We start from the raw sequence: 17,350 nt of genomic DNA, 5'->3' as shown, positions 1-17,350 counted from the left end.
GTCTGGAGTAGGGGGTCAGACCTGATGATCTACCAAGTCCCTTCTGACTCTAGAAATCTATGAAAACACACTAAGTAACTGTGCTAATAAGCTACTGTGCAATATTAGTCTGCTTCGCAGTTAGTTTAGTACCTCTACTAAACTAAATGCACAGTAGGGCTCATGTAGAAGGTGACCAGAAGCAAACTTGCTCCCTGTCAGCCACATCAGCAGGGGACCCAGTCCTGGTGCTGCTCAGCTCCCAGCTTCCCTAGGAGCTGATCAGTGGAGGGACCAGGTCCCTCCCTCCGCCCCCCAGCCCCATCACCCTGTCCCAGCAATGTGAGGCTTCTGGCTCTCCAGAGGAGTAGGGAGGTGAGCAGCACTGGGACAGGGGAGCTATACCCCACCCCCAAGTTCCTCTGCCTGTCCGTTATGCTTTATTTGCCCTCTGATTGGCTGTTTCTGCCAGCCAATCAGAGTGCCCCAAGCATGGGGGAGCACTGCCCTGATTCCAAAGCCATGCTGAGGACCAGACAGAGGCCAGTCCCACATCCTGCTCTCTGCAAGCAGTGCCAAGGACTGGACGGGGGGCGGGAGAGCTGGGGCCAGTAGCACTGGCCTTGGCTCCCTGACCCCACTCCCTGTAAGTGGTACCGAGGACCTACCCTGTTTCCTGCAAGAGGCAGAACAGTGGCAGCATGGGGTGTTAGGTGGTGGCACTCCATCCCAGCCCCCTCCCCTGTCATTCTTGACAGGCATTTGGCTTGTATATAATACACACACAAGTGTATGACATAGAGCATTTCTCCCTAGATCTCATGCATTTAAAAACTGTGTACTGAGCCCACACTGTGCCTGCTCTACCATGTTAACAAGTTCAGTACATAACTGTATATAACCTTAACTGGGATAAAATGTAATCTAAGTGGATTCATATAGGTGTGGAAGAGCAGCAGCAGTGGCTGGCTACCAAATACATGTTATAATAATTTATACAGTAGGAAAGGAAAATTAAATGTCACTCTTTCTTATGCAACTTGCATGTATCTGCTGCTCTGTTCTTTATTTATGATACTAAGCTTCTTGTGGGAATAGAAAATATTAAGGACCAAACTATGCCCTCTGATATTGCTGGTGTAATTGCCAAGGGAGTAAAGAGATGCACATGCCCAGCTTCTGAGACTGGAATTTAGCCTGTACTTTGAATAAATATTATTTGTCAGGGTTCAATAGCATACCACTGTAATGGAGCTGGTACACAAATGCGACCTAGATTTCAAAACATCTCCTAGAGCATGGCCTCCAGAGGACTTTGCCTATTGCTATTCCCATTAATGAAGGGTAATATAATCCTGTTCTGCCTCTGGGGGTGCGCTCTCCCTGTCCTTCGCTGTCTCTACTATAATGCTGTGTACTGTAGAGAGAATATGAAGAGAGTGATCTTTGGATTGTGTCTTGCCTTTAAGACTAGGGACAGATATTGAAAAAGCTGGAGTCTGAATTGATTTAACCTTTGCAGGTTAGTCTAACCTGCATAGATTGAACCAGTTTGTAACAGGACAAACCTTCTCTTTGGACTGAGGAACTAGAAGCACATGCCTGCAGTTGCTCAGGCCAGGCGCCAGGGGGTGCTAGAGTGTGTCCTTGGTTGCAGGGAACCTATGCTGGGGAGCCAGGGAGGGGGGAGAGGGCATGGTCAGTCTGGGCTGAACTGGCCAGGGAGGGTTTAATTCCCCCTCTCTATCCCACCAGCAGGGCTTGGCTCAGCTCCCAGAGCAAGGAGCCATGCCCCCCTCTCAGCTGGCCCAGAGGATGAGAAGGGGATGTGGCAGGGGACTTCAGCTTCTCCTCTCCCTCCTTCCCCCCTCCCCTCAACTCCAAGAATGAGAAGAGGAACTCCTTCCCCTCCTGTGTTGAGAAGTCAGGCTGCTGCCCTGGTACCTTCCCAGCAGGAGGGGGCTTATTTCTCTGGATGCTGCCCTGAGCGCAGATGGAGTGGCAGCTGCTCAGCAGCCTAATTTCTCAGCACATGAGGGGAGAGAGTTCCTCTTCTCAGCCTTGGGCTGGCTGGGAAGATTGAGGAGATGTACTGGGCCTTGGCTCCATACCTCCAGAGCTGGGAGCAGGGTTGGAGTCCATTGCCATGTCCCCTTCTGTCTCTGGGCCAAGGGAGGGGGACGGAGGAAAAAGGAGAGAGAGGAGAAGCTGAAGACCCTTGCCATGTCCCCTTCCTCTGGGTCAGTTGAGAGGGGGGTATGGCTCCCAGCTCTGGGGGCAGAGCCAATCCCTGTAGCAGGCTTCTTCCCCCACACCCCCACTGGCCTCATCTAGCTCAGAGGCTGAGAAGGGGATTTGGCAGGGGATTTGAGCCCTGCTGTGGTGGGGCAGGGGCATGGACAGGCTTCTTCCTCCTCCTCTCTCCAGCATCCAGCAGAAAGGACAGCAGGGGGCCTATTCCCCTGCAGGCAGCGAGCGCAGCAGCAGTGATGGTGGGCAGACCCGGCTGGCAGTGCAGGTAGATGGGAAACAAATTCTCCTCCCTGCACCCATCTGCTTCAGGGGCCATGATGCCCCACTGCTGTAGCAGTAATGGGAGTGTCTGGCAGACCCAGCTCGGGTCCCTGCTGGTGGGATAGAGAGGGGGAAATTAAATCCCTCCCTGGCTAAACCCCCACCCCTGCCTGTTCCTGCTTGGGCTGGGGAGCAGAGGGGTAGGGCCAGCCTGGCTGGGCTGGAGCACACAGCCTAGCCCAGAGAGCATGCCAGGATGCTGGGGGTCTCTAGTTTAACTTAAACCAGCAAGAGGTCTGGGACAGACATTGCATAAACTGGTTTGGCCCAAATCAGTTAAGTCTGGTACTACATTCAACCAGGTTTATCTCAAAGCAGTTTCAGCCATTTTCAAACTGGTTTATGTGCACCAAAGTCTGTTCTGTTACAGGTTTAAACCAGTTTCCAATTACTTAAACTGGTTTATGTGTAATGTCTACCACCTGTTCCTTGCACTTTCTGTTCTGCTGAGGGGAAAGAGGCCAGGCACACTGAGGCCATCTGTCTCTGACTTACAGCAGGAACTGGCACCTAAATGATTTACGTGCCTTTTGAAAATCCCTCAGAAGAAGCAAAATATTTTAACTAGATAAGATTTCATTTTGGATCTACAGAACAGTCACACATGTAGAAGTTTGTCAGAGGAGAACTGAACCCTGTCAGCATATTGTTGCTAATAAATGTTATTATTCTGGCAATGTAAATTGGATTCACATATAGGATGAGATTTCCAACAGCACAAAGATGCTTTGAGGTCCATTTTTCACTGAAAGTCAGTGGCAACCTAACCCTTTTCAACTCTTTTAAAAGTTTCCTAAGCTGCTAAATATTTCAAGCCAGTATGCAACATGGACTATTTCCAATATACATTTGTTGACTGTTGGATTTATCCATAAGAAGGCACTGTACATTGGAAAAAATAAGAAAACAATTCAGAGCTACAGGGGTATTTCACCATGTGGTACAATGCTGCTATGGACAAAGGGTAGGAACTAAAAAGGAAGAAATAGATACAAAATTATATGGGCAGGTCCATCTATTCCCACTGTGTGGAGATTTTGACAGGCCCCCATACGGCTACACAAGGCAACCTCTCTGTAGGTAACAATGTTTGAAGCAGAGAAGAGCAGAAAGTAATGTTTCTGGAACTGGATTAATTTTTGGCCTGAAACCCTACCTGGTTCAGTGCTACTACAGCAACCCATAGCTAGTATTGGCAGCTAATTCTCCCTGGCAGAAGGAATAGGATTTCTTCCCTACAGCAACCTTCTGTAGAAGGCAGTGTATTTTAGCTTTGTGCAAGGTTCTAAAAACTGGGATGTTCTAGAATTCCCTGTTACTCTCTGTAAACTGGATGAAGATTGCTGAGGAAAAACTTGTATTTGCTTGATTTCTGCCATATAATACAAATTCATTATTGCTTACCCTTGTGTTTCAGGTTATCATGAATGTAGTGAAAATTTTGCAAGAGTTTTGCCACCATAGTTACAAAAAATCATTTAAAAAACGTACCATAAAACCAGGAAACTCCAATTGCTTCCATTAAAACAGCAAACAAGATTGAAGTCCCAGCTGCAAATGTGTCCAGCAGTGTGAGGACATAAATTCCTCCCTGGTGGTAAAAGAAAAAGAAAGGAAGAAGGAAACAAAAAATATCCAAATAAAATCAAAAGCAACAAAGCATCAAAAGAAATGGCTACAAATTTATCTTTTTTTTACTTTTCCTTCAGGATTCCAGAGATCCAATTTATTGACATATATTTGCAAGTATGTTTAACTAAAGAACTGAAACTTTGGGTAACCTGATGCATATGAACAGTGGTGGAACTGGACACACAACCCTTGTAAATGAGCTCTCCCTTCACCCAGGTCTCCTGGATCTATGAAATGGAATCTTTAGCCCACACTGGACAGTCAGTTGGCAAGAGCCCTCAGCTCTTCATAACTTCAATAGAAGTTAAGAGGTCTCATTGCCTAGCAGAAGTGCTCAGCAACTTGCGAAACTGAGTTCAATTGGCAGTAGCCAGGGAAGAGTTTGGCCACCATTCCAGTTCTTCCCAAACCCAGGTTTACAATCCAGTGGATCTGCAGTCTTGGTTCTGATGTCTCATTAAGGCAGCTTATCCACAGAACTTCTTCCCCGTCTTCCTGTATAAAGGCTTTCCTGTCCTTTGTCTGCTTTTCTGTGGCTGAAACGGAGGGCAAATTTTCAAATATCATGAACAAGACTTCCCCAAAAGGAAACCACCTTTACATTCTTCTGGGATCTTCTGAATCAGAAGTTGAATTTATCAGATTCTTGCATAATTGGTTTTCAAGACACTATTTTGGGCAGTTCATATTGGTTTGCTGTTTGAAAGGAATTTGGGTAAATTATTATGTGTTATTTTAATTTATTGTGAAATACAAGTAAAGAGAGAGGGAAGTAGGAGATGGAGCTTTCAATTGTTACAAAACCAAGGAGAGAAAAACATTTTAATACAGCTACCACTCAACATATGCAAACAGCTTAGAAAACTTCCAGTAACAGAAAATCATAATTAAATCTTACCCTTTATGTTTAACCCCAGAGTGATATTTTTCTTTTGCGGGTGGAGGAAGAGAAAAAAAATTCTTGGTATTTTTACAGTTTTGATTAGGGGATAAACACCATTTGTATGTGTTGGATCTCATAGTCATTTTAGTCAGTTAAAATCAATGAAGACATAACTTGGCTCTCTCCTTTTGTTATAATAAAAACTTTATTACAGAGATCCTTGACATAAGCAAAGGAGAGAGCCCCTTTTTCCCCCCAAGGTTTGACTCTGGGAACACAATGTGGTAATTTGTCCAAAATTTGTGTGAAATATAGATTAGTGATTGGTAATACATGTGTTTAGCAACAGTTGAGCAGTTTTTCAGGTAAGACCATCTAATCTACACTTGTAAGAAAAATACTGTTTTGTAAGCATCTTCTATGGGATATTTTTCAAGGGCATAGTCAACAGATTCTTTTAACTCTATGGCAACACCAGTGTATTTGTATTTGTATACACATTAGAAACATGTTTAACATGGGCAGGGCAAGTAATACAAGCGGTCCAACTTGCTGGAGGATTTAATCCAATACAGGTGACACGATTTGAAAGATAATGAGCTATATTCTTACCAACTGTAAAATGGTATAGCTCATTTGAAGTCAATGAAGTTATACAAGTTTACACCCACTGAGAATCTGACCCATTATGTTTTTTCTAACCCAGAGCTCTATCCAGTTGCCTTGGATAAGAGAATTAGTTGAATAATACAAAAGGGCAAAAATATATTAATAGTGTAAATTATCTAAATTGTCAATATAGTAAATATACTTTCAGAGTCTGAAAATCCTTTCTAGCTAAAGAAAAACTGTAGTGAAAAGTTGCCTGGAAAGAGTAACTTTTTAACTTCAAAGTGTTTTATTAGCAGCATCCTTAATTTTCACTAAGCACAAATATGTGAACCAGTGGAATGCTGGGGAAATGGGTTCTAGTCACAGAATTCCATGCAAATATGGTTACCTAAGGTTTAATATATTTAGTAGAAATTTTTGGTGGTTGCAGAAGAGTAGTGCTTCCTCTGCCCTTGGAAAAGACAAAATATGCATTCCCTGGAAAATATGCTTCCTTCCTAGTGCTAACTGGCATACAGAGAAGGGCATGGACTTCACCTTACCCCCAGCTCAGCTAGAAAAGCTCTCTACAGTGTGGTGTGCTAACACTATGAACACAGAAACACAGAAGCATTAGGTGCCATATGTGCACATGGTTCTCTGCACCTTTTCCCTACCTTCAGTATGTGCATGTGGTCACCATTTTGTCTTATTTATTTTCAAATGCAAAAAGAATTCAAGGGATATTTGCACTGCTTTTTCTTGATAAAAATATATGGTTCTGTACAAAAAGGATTTTGTACCAAGGGTCTAGTGCCTAAAAACTCCCCATCCAGGAGCCAGCAGTCAGCCTAGTTGTATTTAATGAAATGAAACTCACTATAAGTAAGCACAAGGTTTGTGGGATCAATGTATGATAATAGCCTCATTCAAAAGAGGAGCAGAGAGGTATGTAGGAAAAAGTTAATATAATAGACAGAAAGCTGGCTAAAAACTAAGGGTGCCTGTAGATGTGCCAGGAGCCTGCTCTGATGTGCTGTAATTAATTGAGTCTGCTGGAGCATGCTAATTAGTGTGCTCCAGCCAGCCTCCGCATCTTGTATATCAGCATCCCTGCACTTCAAAATAGTAGCGAGGCCACTTGAACTAAAATTCGCTCAACAAGTTTTAGTTAAAGCACCCCACTGCCATTTTGAAATGTGAGGATGGTGATAAATAAGACACTGTAGGCACTTTAATTAAAGCACCTCCATGAGCCACACTAATTAAAGTGCCCACCCCCCCCCAACTCTGGAGCATGTGTAAGAATGCCCTAAAATTTCTCAAGGACACAGTGGGCACACACAAGCAATTAGTGTGCCTTAAGGTTACTGTGCATTAAAATAAGGTGCAGTAAACTGTGCCCAGGGATGCGTCTATACATGTGCCCACATCGGGATCAAATCTGCTCCCAGCAGGAGCAGTTGAGTCCAGGCCTGCTCCTACCCTCCTGTCCTGCTCTGTTCCCTTGCAGCAGCCAGGGGAAGCTCCAGGGTCCCCCTGGTGCCAGCCCTGGAAACAGTGGGGAGCTGTGCAGAGCTTAGGATTGCAGCCCAGCTTGGCAGTGTTGGCTTGGGACAATGCCCCATGGCCAAGCGGCAGTAGCATCCTGAGCTCTCTCCTTGCTTTGCTTGCTGAGGGGCCAGGGGAGTGCTCTGTCACTGCAGTGCCGGGCTGGGGACATTAAGCTTCCCCATCCCCTCAGCCCTGCTGCTGTTCATGCAGTGAACACCCCAGTCAGCTTCTGCTCCCCATCCATGCCTGGAGGGCAGTAGGCAGTGCTGGGAGTGGGGGGAGACCTGCTTCCCTCCTCCCCCACCTGTTCCAGCACTGCTCAGCTCCTGACTCCCCTGAGGCACAGACAGGGAATGGAAGCTGACTGGGGCATGTGCTGTGCAGGCAGCAGCAGGGCTGAGGGGATGGGGAAGCTCTCTGCCCTTGGGCTGGCACTGCAGAGACAGAGAGCTCCCCCATCCCCTCAACAAGAAAAGCAAGGGGAGAGCTCAGGGTGTTGGTGCTGCTTGGTCGTGGGGCATTTCCCCAAACTAGTACTGCCAAGCCAGGCTGCAATCCTGAGCTCTGCACTGGAGCCATGGACAGCTCCTTCCAGACCCCTGAGGCCTCCTGCTGCCTAGGCTGACTGGAAGCAAATTGCTCCTGGTCAGCATCTACACATGCACTACTGTGCAGTAGCTAATATGGTTAATCTAGTACCTGGATTTCTTGATATTAGCAAACTACACACTAGCTTAGTTTACTGAACAGTAAGTCTCACACATGTGTTGATGGTGATGCTTTACTATGCATTTTTCTAATGCACAGTAAAGCATGTCATGTAGATGCACCCAGAGAGACAGATGGACAGATGGACCTCAGAATATGATAGTTCTCTATATATATTTAAAGGACTAATTGCGTCATTAACTTAACTTGCTAATACAAACATTTTTTAGTACTTACATTGGTAATGCATAAAAGAGCAAGTAGGAAAGTGCCAAAGGAAACACCAAAGGTGAAAAGTTTTCTGTGCCTCTTCAGAATCTGGAAATCATCTGCCAAACCAGTGATGACTGCTTCCATTCCACCCATCTAAGGAAAGGAATATAGCAATCTAAGTTAAGTAGTCCTGAGAGAGATTAGCTTACAAACAAGGATACAAATCAGAAATCAGCTTCTGACTCGGCTCTCGTCCCTTCTATTAGCTGTACTTCTCAGAGATGGAACAGGGCAGTGGCCTATTTTTGCACCCTCCCCCAAAGTCTGTCCCCTTTTCCCATAGTTATGTTACATCTTCACTCTTCTGAAAAGGGTTTTATGGATGGAAGTTGTAGAAGGGTTGCAGGGAAGATACAGAGATGTACCACAGAACCTGGGAAGATGCCCTCATGCTATCATAGATGCAGAAAAGGCTTATTTTAGATGTAGTAAGGACCTAGAAAATCATAAGGAATTGAACACTTAATTCTGTGGGTCAAACCAATTGGAGACATGCTATGCTCTGACTCATTGGTTAATGAAAAGTGTTTGGTACTTAATAGTAACAACAATTCTTGATGATACCCTATGATAATTCTTCCAGATACTTTCTCAGACTCGTTTCACACATTTGTCTGCATAAGTTTTTAGGGGGAAAATAGAATCTGAAACCGATATAACTCTTCCTAACGGTATATATGAAAGACAGGTATCATAGTAAAATGAGGCTCCTTAAAAGTCACACATGCGTAGAGGAAATTTGCAATAAGAGACTGTTTCTTCACTAAGACACCTTTTAAAGAACTGGATTTAGATAAAGACCAGGAAGCATTATTGCATAATAAGACTGATTAGAGCTATTCCTCTTTGTTTAAAAAAAAATTCAGTCTACAGAATGCACCTATAATCTCACCGTTGATCATTCTCTCATTACTTGTATTGCCCATTGTGTAAGTGTTAAAAAAAAATTGAAAATAAATTTTCCTTGCCCTGTTTTTGTTAAAAGGAATAGTATGAAAACTACCTAACATGACCATTTCTTCAGGTTGGGATTACAGAGACAGCCCTCACTCCTGAAAAGTTCATAGTAACAACAATTTTTGATGCCACCCTGTAATAGTTCTTCAAAAAGTAAGAACTACACATTAGCCAATTTTACTGTTAGAACATGTTGGCTGTTGTAGCTGATGTAAATTTCAAGCTTTTGTTGATAGTGTTGCATTAGGAAGGTTCCTGCTATGAGCTTTAAGTTGTGTACATTTTGTGGGTTTTTTGCTCAGAAGGTTGGATCAGAATTAATTCTTGTCGCCTACTAGTTATTAACAAACAAATATCATATATTGATAATCAATTGAGGAGATTGAAATATGGCACAATGTAGCATATTTCCTGCTTGTGACATAAATATGACTTGCTAGAGTGGTTCGTAAGGGATTGTGTCCAAGGGTGATCTGGTCCTTTGCCACAGGGAGTCGGAAAGATCCACTATAGAGTGGATGAGAGGAATTCTTTTAGATAATCTAACACTCCAGAGGTAGTGTGGGGTTTTGGCCGTGCAACTTCTATGAGCTTTGGTGAGTGCCATGTACCTAGAATTATGTTAATATTTGATATTCTCAGAAAGCTTTATGAAATTGGCACTTGAACAGACTCAGAGAAGTTAGAAATGGAAAAAGACCTTTTGAATTTTCCAGCATCGGTCAGGTCAAGACTGTTTCTTAACCTAGTGTTTTGTTTATTTTTGTTGTAATTGTTTTATATTGAGCTAGTTGCAACAACTGTTCATAAAAAAAATCATTAGGTAATTCCTAAGCCCTTTCATTTGTTGCTTCTTAACACTTGGATGATCAGATCGGGTAGGGAGTAGAAAGCCTGGAAATGCCTCTTCTTGCAAGGGCTTTTATGCAAGAATAAAGGTATTTGTATATTAGTCTTCATTTAGGTCTCTGTGTTAAAAGTTTCAGTTTCTAATTGGGGGTTTAGGTGACATGGTATGCAGAGTGAATAATCAAAGAGAATAGTTTAAAACCACTTTATAGTTTAAGTTTGCTTCAGTAAAACTGGTGAATAATTATGAACAGTAAACAAATGGGTAGACATCAAAATAAAAAATAAGCTAAACAAAGAACACCAAGCTAGATTTGCCACAATTTGTGAACTCCCAATGATTTGATGAGTTCCATTCCTAAATGAAGAAATGTCTGCCATGTACACCAAGGGAGCAATCTACAATCTAAGGTCTCAATCCTGCAAACATGCAAGCCCTTACTTCGCTACCATGCTAAAGTTACATGTGTGCATAAGTGTTTGCAAGGTTGGGGTTTGAGGGTAGAAACAGATGTAGGTTGCCTTTGTGCTGCCATAATGATTTTTATGGTGGCAAAAAAACCCCCACCACCAACAAAAAAAAACAAACAAAACAGCATGTACGTCCATAACTTTTGTCATGCCATATTGTGGCCATAACAAAAGGCAGGAATAAATCATACTGCTTTATTATGGTAGACATCTATTTGCTTTATGGCAGGAGAGTATGGGCAGCCCAGGGCTGCCCACACTCTCTCCCACTACCCCAGGCAGGTCCAACATGGGCTTGAAGGGTCCTGGGAATTCCTGTGCAGGATTGGGCTCCTCAAGCCCTGGCTTCTCCGGACTACTTCTCTGGCAACAGGGAAAATGGGGACACTCAGACCACCAGTCACCAATTACCCAAGACCACCAGTCAGCTGATTGGCAGTTTTAGTTTTGGGACTGTATATTGCACCAGTGTCGAGTTTTCTTTACTTCCAGAGTATCATCATGCCCCTTTATAAATCCATGATGTGTCCACACCTTGAATACTGTGCAGAGTTCTGGTCCCCACACCTCAAAAAGGATATAGAAGAACTATAGAAGGTCAACAATGATTAGTGGTATGGGGGGAGGGCTGTATGCCTATTTAGTTTAGAAAAGACACACTTTGGAGGGATATAAGGGCCTACAAAATACTATGTAGTGAAAAGAAAGCAAAGTGGGATTTATTATTTCTCACAATTCAAGAACTAGGGTGTGTGTCTACATGTGCCACAACAGTGCCATTGTTGTTGTGCCATCATTTGATGACGCAGTAACAGACTGTACTGTGCTGTGCACAGTTATTTTTAGGCATGTTGCCATAGTGATGCGCTATAATGAGGGAATGCATTGCTATGGCAGTGTAGCTGTGGCATCAGTTTTTGCCTGCAGATGCTATGTCGCTGTAGGAAGATGCTGTGGTGACAGTGTCATGTGTAGACCCACCCAAGGTTAAAAAATGAAACTAGTCTGGAGTAAAATTCAAACTAACAAAAGGAAGATCTTTTTCATACAGTGTGCAATTAAAGTATAGAACTCATCGTTACCAGACGTTGTGGGTACTGACAGTTTAGCCAGACTAAAGAAGGGATTGGACAAATTCTGTGAACCTCTATTCTTCTTTTTAAATTGTAACCTATTATCCCAGGTCATTGTTGCCCTTGGAGTATGTTGAACTGTTCCTCTCTGACTTTCATGTTTGTTTACAACAGAAAGAGATGCAAACTAGAAAGCCAGATCAGATCTTGCCTCAAGCTTTTGGAATAATATTCCTGATCTCAGCTCCACAGTTTGATTCAATCTGTAACAGACCTGAATTGGAATCCAAAAATACAAACACTTATTTGCAGAAAACTATCTTAGCTTCCTTTATATGACTACTACTTTCTATGGTCTTGTTCTCCTTGTTTATTTTGCCTTCCCCTCCCATCTCTGAAAATTTAATTAAGATTTTATTCAGTGAGCGTTTAGATGGAGCGCTTTTGTTTGGCATGTCTTACGATGATCTCCTAGATTAAGAGTAGACATTCTGAACTAGACAGGACAATTTCTTTTTTCTTGGAAGTTCTTAGTTTGGAATAGTTAAACACTTCTTGTAACTAGGACTAATGCCTATTCACTGCTCTGTTCTTTAAAAGACCATATTTGCTTTTCCCAGAAGTAAATTAGCTTTTTAGTTGCATGTAAAAGGAAGTCTTGATGCCTCTTTGGCAGGGGACAAGATGGATCAGATACTGTTAGAATATTTCTTGCATGGTGAGGTTTCTGCAATATTTTTAATCTCAATACAATATAAGCCTTCACTCTGTAGAAAATGCAATATTCTCCCTCATGTGGAATAACATCCAGGTACCCAGATCTAAACTGGTATTTAACTGAAGCAGGCCTTCCTGTGGCTCATTATTTAACCATTTTCATTAGAAATCTGTCAGACAATCCTGCACACATTGGGTGTCTTTTGAAAGATAACAGTATAAATACAATTATATTTTAAATGAATACAGTGAAGCTATTATATAACATTTAACCTTGCAATAAGTTCCATATTAGTCAAGTAATGAAAGCCTTTGTGTCATGAGTACCCTTTCATTATGCCATGTAAAATAACAAACAAATTAAAAACACTGTAGAAAACAAGTGCATCACAGGCAGGCTCAGGCCTCTCCAGGTTGATGAAAATCACCCTATGGTCTCTTCTGACTGCAATACACATGTGCTTTACTGCAGAAGTGACTCATCTCCACAGTAAAGTGTCACCATCTACATGTGGGCAGATATTAGGCCACAGTAAATTAACTAACTCCACCATAAAATAGTACTGTTGGGATAAGTCCTATCTTATGGCAGAGTACTTAACTCTGCCAAAATGCACATGTATATGGTGATGGGGGCTAGCCTGGGCACAAGGGTGCTAAAGTCCAGGGACTGCCTGCTGCCTAGCCCCTCACTTTAATCACCCTGGTTTCTCAGCCAGCCCCTCTGCTGCCCTACGCCACCACTCAGAGCCCAGGGCTGACCCCCCATCTCGCCTGCCAGCCCAGAGCTGCTCTGCCCCAGCTTAAAGTGCTGCAGTCCCAAGCACATGTGTAGACACTGCACCTTGCAGCTATCACATCTCCTTAATAAACACATGTAGATGCACCCAAAGAAATGAAAAGAATCCACAGAATGGGGCTTTGACACCTAGTGGAACCAGACTAATATCTCCCTAGTTATTAAGATTATAAAAGGAAAATGACAAGGTTGGAAGAGAGGATACCTACTGAACTGTCAATGCCCAGTGTAAGCAGCATTATAAAGAACACCACTGCCCAAAATGTTGATCCTGAAAGGGTTGAAATGGCTTCTGGATAAATGATGAAAACTAAACCAGCCCCTGAAATGCAAAAAGAAAGAAAACATGTTACTAAGTATGGCTTTTCTTACAGTTTCATACCTATCTTATATTGGTATCCATCACTATAGTATTTGAATCTCTTTTCCTTACTTAGTTTACTTGTTGTGTACACAACTCAGGGCACTCAGTAAGCCATATTTACAGCTGAACTTTTGTTTAGTCTCTTGTAAGACTATAATCCTTATCAGAGTGGAGATATAGCTTACTAGATAAAATTAGTCATTAGTAACTAGTCATTTTCCAGCATTGTTGCAAAGAAGGTATCTTACCATATATGATATTAATGTTGAACGGACAGTCCTGCATGACATGCATTGCATATGGCAAAAGGGAATTACAGAACTCAATTTTTAATGTGCTGGATTTAAAGCTGGGTAACCTGCTACCAGAGCAAATACAATGGGCAAGCTCACCAAAGACTGAACAGAACAGTTTTTAGGCAGCAAAAGGTAGACCTGGCCAAAGTACTTTTCTTGAGTGATTATATTACCTGCTACAGAAATGATACTGAGAAGTGTTAGATGTATCTAGTAAGGGGCTATTCAATAGAGCTGGGACTAACTGGCACCTTGCACAGTCCACTTTTCAATAAAGTGTTTACATATGTGCTTTAATTTTGAACATGAGTTGGTTGTCTCATTTGTTCCTCACTTTGGTGAGGTTACTCACATGCTTTATGAATTAAAACAGATCTGCAGAGCAGGCATTGGGGAAGTTGGTTACATTTGTTTGGAAAACCGGTATAAAATTAGCTTCCTACCTTCAGTGGCTACATCTTCAATTTTAACTTTGTGCTCATGAGCCATGTAGCCCAATATGGAGAAAATTGCAAATCCTGAGATAAAGCTTGTGACACAGTTAATTGTGCTAGTCAGCAATGCATCCCTATAATATTGGAGAGAGAAAAGAACAATCCAATGAAGAAGAAAAATGCTTGAGGAACTAGGTATGGATTATATTACAGTGTAAATAAGGTTGTGGTGAAAAATGCTAATTAAGCAATCATCCTGATGATCCAAAGCTCATACCAGCATACTGTGCTAGGAAATAACACATTTATTTCCTAATTTGGTTTTAAATTAAGATGCATAAAAAAATACCTTTCTTTCCCCCTCTACCCCTCAAAATCCTATATTAAATGGTAAGATGGTCCCTGTTGATGGTCATAGAGGAGCAGGAAAGGGGCCTGAAGTGGACAAAGGGCTATGCAGGTGAAAAAATTTACTAGTGAATAACAATCCATGCCTGAGCTTGTGCACATCTGCAGAGTATGTGAGGGGGCTCATGTTCTTTTTAGGTTTATCAATCTCTCTAACATCAACTTTGGGTCATACTCTTGCCTGGGTAATAGTGGAATTTCCAATTTAACATGACAATCCCAGCTTTATAAAAGCTTATGAGCTTTATAAAATTTCACTGTTATCCATCTTTTATAATTCCAGTGAGCTACTGATGTTTGTCTAATGGTGTAATATCAAACTACATGAGCAGTGAAAGGAATGTGCAATTCTTCTGACTTCAGCAATGTTAGGAATAGAACTGTGGGAATAATGGATTTTTTATTTCACTGATAGAGTGACCAAAAATGAACAAAATCCCAAGATGGAAATTTTGAGGGGTTTTTTTCCCATGAAGTGTTTTGTGTTTAAAGCTGTTGTTCCACCACATTAATAAAAAAAAAAAGTTAATTTTGAAATCAAAACACTGAAAAAATTAAAATAAATCAACAAAATTTAAAACATTTAATCTTCAAAATACCAAAATAAAATATATAAAAAGGATATTTGAGTTAGTCATCTGAAAAAGAACAAATGAAACAAAGCATTTAAATCTTCCTCTTTTTTCAGATGAAACTACTACCCAAACCTGACCTAAATTCACAACTAGTTTTGTACCCCTCAGCCACAAGGCTTTTTGCAAATTTACTGTTCCCCCATTTTTCATTTCCCAAATGGCCTATCTCTAGTCACAAATCCCATTTTGGAATGGATAGTTTCATGCTTTAACCTTTGGTATGAAATGTTAAACTCAGATAAATCCAAACATTGTTTCCAAAACAGGTAATTTTTGTAAGGAGATCCAGTGATGTTCTTCTGTTGGTTAAAACCTTGAGAACTGGAGGTCTTGTCACTGTATCACTGTGATTTAAAAAAAAAGTCTATGTAGTGGCCAGAGTTTTCTTATCTGTCACACAACATTGCCAGCTTTTTGGTATTCTGGTGTGTGTATAGACAGCTCAGTCCTACTTACAGTAATTTCTCAGACGTGGCTCCCAGAGGAAGACTGCAGAGCCTGGAAAGACTAAATCAGGCTCAAACATGTAAAAATCATCAGATTTTTTTCAGGGAAGGCTAAGTACTTGTGAAACATTACAGTCAACATTATCATTAAACACTTCCCACAATTTAAAAACATTCACAGGAAAGTAGCCTGTTCCATTTGGCCAGTAACTTATATGATCAAGTATCAGCTTATCTCAATTCAAGTGATATTTTTAAGTTGAAACAGATCTCCTTTTAAAATCCTGTTTAATTCATACGTTTACAATGCATCTACAGAATTTCAGACCTTGATTCCCTGTTGGATTACTCCAGTTTTACAACTGCATAACTTTGTTTTAGTGGAGCTACTCTCAGATACAAGTGTTTCAGTGTAGTGGTGAATCATGCCTTGTATTTGGAAGCATGACAATTTTCAATTTATTTTATTCTACTTCAACAAGGGCATTTCCAATGGAATTAAGATGACACTGACATAATTTGCAGTTATTTTACCAAAATGTGGATTCATTTAAGTGTCAATTGTCTTCAGTTGCAGCTTGTTTATAGGATTAAAGATAAAACACATTATTGTAGGGACACAACAGATTGGTGTTTCAAAGGAGAAGTGATAATGGTAAACAACCTCAGACAAGCATAATAAGCTCAGCACAATTTAATGTAATTTTATATGCTGCCTTAAGGTAGTTTTTTTTAAAAAAAAGGTTCATGGTGTGCTCTTTGTTCTGTTTCACAACAAATTTACTCAGGGTACAGAATTATACAGGATGAATCTTTAAGACATTTCCTAGGAGTCTCTAGGGTGAATGTTAATCTAATTGTCAAAAGCAATAATTGCCACTTGATGTGATACTTATTATTGCATTTTACCTGTAAGATTATTAACTGTATTAATGTCACATAACAGAAATATCCACTTGGGAATCTAAGGGTATGGTCAAGCTTTCATTTGTTGTGCTACACAAGTGTTTCAGCACTTTGCAGCATTAGAAAAAAGTAGTGCTATTGGCATGTACAGGTGTTCAAGCCCCTTGGCTGGACAGCTATAAAATTGCCTCAGAGTTGAGCTGTCTAGCCATGGAGATTTTGTTTTGTTCCTCCTGTCTCCATGAAAGTCTGTCAGTGAGGCAGTGAGGGCAGAAAGGGCTGGTATCAACTAGTGCTGTGCGAAGCTTCAGGTGCTTATTTGATTTGGAGGAGATTTGGCGGCCAAATGTCCGCATCCAAATCTAATCAGGAGACCAGTGAAAAGATCTGAATCAATTTGAAACTCTCTGAAATCGATTCACAGAGCTTTGGGGATTTGGGTAATGCCTGCTTGCTGTCGCAGGGAGCTGGACCTGGGCTCCATGCTGGTAAGTAGGGGACAGGGGAGGGGGGAAGGGACCATGGGGGACCCCCTCCTCCCCACCAGGCCTCATCCCCTGCCTACTCTGCCAGCCCCCTCCCCGCCATGGCTGTCCCACCTGGCCCCAGCTCCCAGGTTTTTTTTAAAAAAAGCAAAAAAGAAAAGAGCCCCACACTCACTGGCTGAAGCAGCAACTGTCAGGGCATCTGGGGCTCATTGCAGAGCCCCCCTTGCAGCATGGGGCAGTGGGGGGAAGTGGGAATTGCCTCCCTGCTTGGCAGTAGCCAGTGAATTTGGGGCTTTAAAAAAAAAACAAAAAC

General features: G+C 41.8%; 1 protein-coding gene and 1 long non-coding RNA gene across 3 annotated transcripts in view; one reads left to right on the top strand and one right to left on the bottom strand.

The window, feature by feature from the left end:
* Window positions 1-17,350, bottom strand: part of SLC6A2 (solute carrier family 6 member 2) — a 158,696-nt gene that overhangs the window by 49,951 nt on the left and 91,395 nt on the right. For both annotated transcript variants that reach the window (XM_019505735.1, XM_019505736.1), the window contains exons 7-10: window positions 14,164-14,288; window positions 13,270-13,382; window positions 8,159-8,287; window positions 4,045-4,144 (exon numbers count right to left, since the gene is read on the bottom strand). In XM_019505735.1, coding sequence (XP_019361280.1) covers window positions 4,045-4,144; window positions 8,159-8,287; window positions 13,270-13,382; window positions 14,164-14,288 — 467 coding nt within the window. The remainder of the gene's footprint in view (window positions 1-4,044; window positions 4,145-8,158; window positions 8,288-13,269; window positions 13,383-14,163; window positions 14,289-17,350) is intronic.
* Window positions 1-17,350, top strand: part of LOC109289624 — a 182,589-nt gene that overhangs the window by 146,233 nt on the left and 19,006 nt on the right. The window lies entirely within an intron of this gene.

This window comes from Gavialis gangeticus, unplaced genomic scaffold, assembly GCF_001723915.1.
Source record: "Gavialis gangeticus isolate Ggan-Ray unplaced genomic scaffold, GavGan_comp1, whole genome shotgun sequence".
NCBI classification, from domain to species: Eukaryota; Metazoa; Chordata; order Crocodylia; family Gavialidae; genus Gavialis; species Gavialis gangeticus.
This window is presented reverse-complemented; position numbering and strand designations above follow the sequence as displayed.